Source organism: Leucoraja erinacea, chromosome 11 (assembly GCF_028641065.1).
Source record: "Leucoraja erinacea ecotype New England chromosome 11, Leri_hhj_1, whole genome shotgun sequence".
In the NCBI taxonomy this organism is placed as follows: Eukaryota; Metazoa; Chordata; class Chondrichthyes; order Rajiformes; family Rajidae; genus Leucoraja; species Leucoraja erinaceus.
Window position 1 is genome coordinate 49883164 of NC_073387.1, and position 5771 is coordinate 49888934.

General features: G+C 49.0%; 1 protein-coding gene across 1 annotated transcript; it reads right to left on the reverse strand.

Moving 5' to 3' along the window:
- Window positions 1–1286: 1286 nt before the first annotated feature.
- Window positions 1287–5384, reverse strand: LOC129701360 (uncharacterized). Its single transcript, XM_055642494.1, has 2 exons — window positions 5102–5384; window positions 1287–2214 (listed from the first exon to the last, which is right to left on the reverse strand). Exons 1-2 carry the CDS (start codon window positions 5155–5157, stop codon window positions 1524–1526), a joined length of 747 nt encoding a protein of 248 aa, XP_055498469.1. The 5' UTR covers window positions 5158–5384; the 3' UTR covers window positions 1287–1523.
- Between the last annotated feature and the right edge of the window lie 387 nt (window positions 5385–5771).

The following is a 5771-nucleotide window of genomic DNA, read 5'->3' on the forward strand; positions in this document are numbered from 1 at the left end:
GTCACCCATGCCTTCTCTCCAGAGATGCTGCCTGTCCTGCTGAGTTACTGCAGCGTTTTGTATCTGAACTACCTCACTTGCTTGCACACGTACCTACCCCCCCCCCCCCCCCCCCCCCCCCCCCCCCCCCCCCCCAACCCAGAGGCCTCCAGTCTCTGCAGAGTCCTGGACTCGAATCCCACCATCTCCAATTTCGGGGCGGCACGGTGGCGCAGCGGTAGAGTTGCTGCCTTACAGCGCCAGAGACCCGGGTTCGGTCTTGACTCCAGGTGCTGTCTGTGTGGAGTTTGTACGTTCTCCCTGTGGCATCGTGGATTTTATCCGGGTGCTCCGGTTTCCTCCACAGACGTACAGGTTTGTAGGTTAATTGGTTTTGGTGAAAATTGTAATAGGATACTGTTAGTGTACGGGGATCGCTGGTCACCACGGGCTTGGTGAGGCGAAGGACTTGTTTCCACGCTTCATCTTTAAACCCTGAACTCTAATCTGTCGTGGAGCTGGAGCACTTGGTTTCCGAGGACAATATTTCTCAGTTAAGATTGAAGGGGGAGAAAAGACTTGCCGATCTTTGGGATTCTCCAAGCCAGGTTGCAGGGGGGGGAGTGAATGGTGAAATATACTGCAGGATACATAGGACAGGAGTCCTTACATTCACATAGCCGACTGTACATTTCATACTAACAACACCCAAACTATCTGGAAATAGATAGAAATAGATCATAGAACACAGAAGCGTACAGCACTGGAACAGGTTCTTCAGCCCGCAGAGTCTGTACCAAACATGATGGATAGATAAGCTAATCTCACTTGCTTGCACATGATCTATGTCTCCCCATTGCCTGCATACCTATGTGACTCACATCCATATCCAGCGCAAACACCTCCGCTCGGTCCGCATTAACCAACCTGATCTCCCAGTGGCTCAGCACTTCAACTCCCCCTCCCATTCCGAATCCGACCTTTCTGTCCTGGGCCTCCTCCATGGCCAGAGTGAGGACCACCGTAAATTGGAGGAGCAGCTCCTCATATTTTGCTTGGGCAGTTTGCACCCCAGTGGTATGACCATTTACTTCTCTAATTTCAGGCAGTCCTTACTTTCTCCTCCCCCTCTCAGCTCTCCCTCAGCCCTCTGGCTGCACCTCTTCCTTACTTCTTCCACCCCCCCCCCCCCCCCCCCCCCCCCCCCCCCCCTCCCTCAAACCCACCCCCCCCCCCCCACCCTCCCATCAGTCTGAAGAAGGTTCGGCCCCGAACGTTGCCTATTTCCTTCACTCCATATAATGCTGCCTCCCCCGCTGAGTTTCTCCAGCATTTTTGTCTACCTATAAATAAAGGGTCTTGTCTCTGCAGAGGCGGTGGATTCGAATCCCACGACTGCCTTTGTGCGTGGACTTGTCGAGCCAAAGGGCACGTTTCCACACTGTATATCTAAGCCCTGAACTCTAATCTCACGCGGACCTGGTCAACAAGACTTGCCGACCTTTGGGATTCTCCGAGGAGTGAATGGTGAAGTATATTGCAGCTTATGTGGGACAACACTCCTTACATTTATACAGCCAACGGCACCCTTCATACAAACAATACCCAATCATCACCAAAGGTGAAAAGACCACCAGCGCCAAGGAGAGGAGGGCATAGCCGAAATCCCAGCAGCAGATTCGACAACTACTAGAGCAGTTGGTGTTCTCAGTGCCAGCCCCATCTTCTCTCTCCTGGCTCTGCGCTGAACTTTTACACTGGGTGCTGATCACCTTTTCAAGCCCTCTCCCCGTGACAACTTCAGTGACGGGGCAAGACCCATTCCCTGCCTCACCGTTTGTCTCGTGGACCTTAATGGACCACCCATCATGAGCCTGGCGGCGGATAGATGCATCCTCAATGCGCTCCGAAAAAGAGTCATCCCCAGCATGGATCCTACCAGTATCCCCCACTTGCACTTCCAGGGTCTGGTGGGAGGGAACCCAGTCTTTCTTTAGATCTTTTGCACTGTCCTTGGGATCAGGAGCGCAAGGCGTAACCTCGTCTGAAAGTGATTTGCCTTGTAAGTTGCAAGGCGGTGTTTCACAGCCCTCTTCATCTAAGGAAGAATCAACAATGTAAAAAGGTTTCTGGTCCTCCAATTTCAGGCTCATTTCTGATACCACTTTCACGGGATTGCAGGATGAGATGTTAGCACAATCTTTCATGGTCAGGCATTTTCTGTCCATAGTGTGTCTGCAGAGATAAGAATATTTATTTGAGCAAAAAAATAGTCAAATCCCCAAATTCTGCATTAAATCTATATTTGAGTCTGCATTGAACCGAGACATAGATCCGTTAAGTTTATTTTAGCTTTGTGATACAGAGGGGGAACGGGCCCTTTGGCCCACAGAGTCCGCTCGCCAACCAGTAATTCCCGCACACTAACACTATCCTACACATATTAGGGACATAGAAACATAGAAAATAGGTGCAGGAGTAGGCCATTCGGCCCTTCAAGCCTGCACCGCCATTCAATATGATCATGGCTGATCATCCAACTCGGTATCCTGTACCTGTCTTCTCTCCATACCCCCTGATCCCTTTAGCCACAAGGGCCACATCTAACTCCCTCTTAAATATAGCCAATTGACTGGCCTCAATTACTTTCTGTGGCAGAGAATTCCAGAGATTCACCACTCTCTGTGTGAAAAATATTTTTCTCATCTCGGTCCTAAAAGATTTCCCCCTTATCCTTAAACTGTGACCCCTTGTTCTGGACTTCCCCAACATCGGGAACAATCTTCCTGCATCTAGCCTGTCCAACCCCCTTAAGAATTTTGTAAGTTTCTATAAGATCCCCCCTCAATCTTCTAAATTCTAGCCAAGTACAAGCCGAGTCTATCCAGTCTTTCTTCATATGAAAATCCTGACATCCCAGGAATCAGTCTGGTGAACCTTCTCTGTACTCCCTCTATGGCAAGAATGGCTTTCCTCAGATTAGGACAATTTACAATTTTACCAAGCCAATCAGCCTACAAACCAGTACGTCTTTGGAGTGTGGGAGGAAAGCAGAGGTCCCGGGAAAAACCCACGCAGGTCACGGGGAGAACGTTCGAACTCAGTACAGGCATCTCCCGCAGTCGGGATCGAACCCGGGTCTCTGGCGCTGTTAGACAGCAACTCTACCGCTGCGCCACCGTGCCGCCCTGTAATGGAAGTGTGGGAAACACTGAAACAAAAAATGAAAATGCTGGAAATATTCAGCAGGTCAGGATTCATTTGCGAAGAGAAAAACAATGTTAAGAAGGGCTCAAACCGGAAATGTCACCCATTCATGTTCTCCAGAGATGTTGCCTGACCTGCCGAGTTACTCCAGCACTTTGTGTCTTTTTTTTGTTGTGTTTCAGTTTATTTTTTGCAGAAACATATATACCCAACGCATGCACAGTGGTGCAGCTGGCAATGCTGCTGCCTCACAGCACCGGAGACCCATGATTGACCCTGGCCTCGGATGCTGTCTGTGTGGAGTTTACACGTTCTCCCTGAGACTGCGTGGGTTGCTTCCGGGTGCACCGGTTTCTTCCCACATCCCAAAGATGTGTGGGTTTGTAGGTTTACTGGACTCTGTAAAAGAAAATCGCCCCAAACGAGTTGGATGATCAGCCATGATCATATTGAATGGCGGTGGAGGCTTGAAGGGCCGAATGGCCTACTCCTGCACCTAATTTCTATGTCTATGTCTATGTCTATGGCTAAATGTGTAGGTACCTCAGCACGACAGGCAGCATTTTGTGACGCTGCTGCCTGTCCTGCTGAGTTTAGTTTAGAGATACAGTGCGGAAACAGGCCCTTCGGCCCACCGAGTCTGTGCCGACCAGCGATCCCCACACACGAACACTATCCTACACACACTAGGGACAATTTACACATACACCAAACCAATTAACCTACATACCTGTACGTCTTTGGAGTGTGGGAGGAAACCAATGATCTTGGGGAAAAAAAACAAATTGCACTCAGTCACGGGGAGAACATACAAACTCCGGAGTCAGGATCGAACCCGGGTCTCTGGCGCTGCGAGCACTCCAAGGCAGCAACTCTACCGCTGCGCCATCGGTTACCGCTGGAGTTACTTCCTACACCTAACGTGCGGATGAGAAAGTGGGAAAACAAAGAACTGGTGTTAACAGGGGCTTGATGGTCGGCATGGACTCCGTGGGCCGAAGGGTCAGATTCCGTGCTATATCTCTGAAACTAAAACTAAAAACTAGGCAATGACTTGAAAGCTGAAGATCACACCTCAAGTCAGGAGAACTCAGTTTGCAAATCACTGCCGAGCTGTACAGAGAGGGAAATCAGGCTATTTGACCCTGCAGGCTTTACCATTGGGGCTCACCCTATACTTACATAGAAATGATTCAGCCAGAGTTATAAGGGAAAGAAAGCCTAAAATAGGAATTCTGTTTTATAGCACGAGGCAAGATAGAACTAATTCTTATAGATAGACGTAAAATGCCTGAGTAACTCAACGGGTCAGGCAGCATCTCTGGAGCAAAAGAATAGGTGACGTTTCAGGTCGAGACCCTTCTTTAGGCTGAGAGTCAGGGGAGAGGGAAACTAGAGGTATGAAAAGATACAGAGCAGATCGGAGCCGGCACCAATGGCCAAAGAGCCCACAATGGTCCATTGTCATTCACATTTAAAAATGAACCTGTAGAGTTTAAAAATAATAAGTAGAGTCGTGGAATCATAATGCTGTGCGGCGTGGCAGCTGGCCCTCCAGCCCGACTTTCCCACGCCGGTTCCTCTGGGCAAGAGACTCTGTGCGTCTACCCGATCTATTCCTCTCATGATTTTGTACACAGAGTGATGTTCCTGTCCAGAATCCAATCGGGGATCTTTAGTGCACGAGGCAAACGTGATAACTGCCACACCACAGAAGCAACTATTGCAGAAAATATTTAGAAAATGTTTCAGGTCGAGACTCTGAAGGTCAGACTGACTCAGTCTGAAGAAGGGTCTCGACCTGAAACGTCACCCATTCCTTCTCTCTGGAGATGCTGCCCGTCCCGCTGAGTTGCTCCAGCATTTTGTGTCTATCTTCAAAGAAAATATTGAAACTGAATGCTGCTCTTCTTACCTGAGTAGTATCTGCCGTTTGTGGATATCTTCAGTAAGTCGACCACTCTGATGCATTACACAGCTCCGTTTTTACAGGGCTGTGCTGGGAGACATGAGGGAGCAGCAATGATTGCGGTTATGAACTGTCTGCCGTTTGGCAAACACTATTTGATGACGTCTTTTTGAGAAGAATTCACACAAAGCCCCACCCTGTTTGTGGTTTCAGAATCATTCAGGTGGAATTGTGTTTCTTCCTGCAGTTCTTATTTGATCTTTACCATTTTTGACTTGTTTTCTTTGCCCTGAAGACATTGGCTCACTTTGAAAACTAGATCCCTGGTTGTGTGCAGCATTTCAGATGCCCACGTGCCCGTAGAAATAGACTTTGATGTAGGGTGGAAAATAGTGTCCTTGCTGAAATCCATTCCTCCATATCCCACAGCAACACTGGCGAACACAAGGGATTGACAAGGGGCACTCACTCACCTTACACTTCCATATCGATGTATCTCCATCTCCCCTGACATCAGTCTGAAGAAGGGTCTCGACCTGAAATGTCACCCATTCCTTCTCTCCAGAGATGCTGCCAGCCCCGCTGAGTTACTCCAGCTTTTTGTGTCTAACTTTGGCTTAAACCAGCATCAGCAGATCCTTCCTGCAGAAGGGATTAGACCGCAACTTAATGCCCC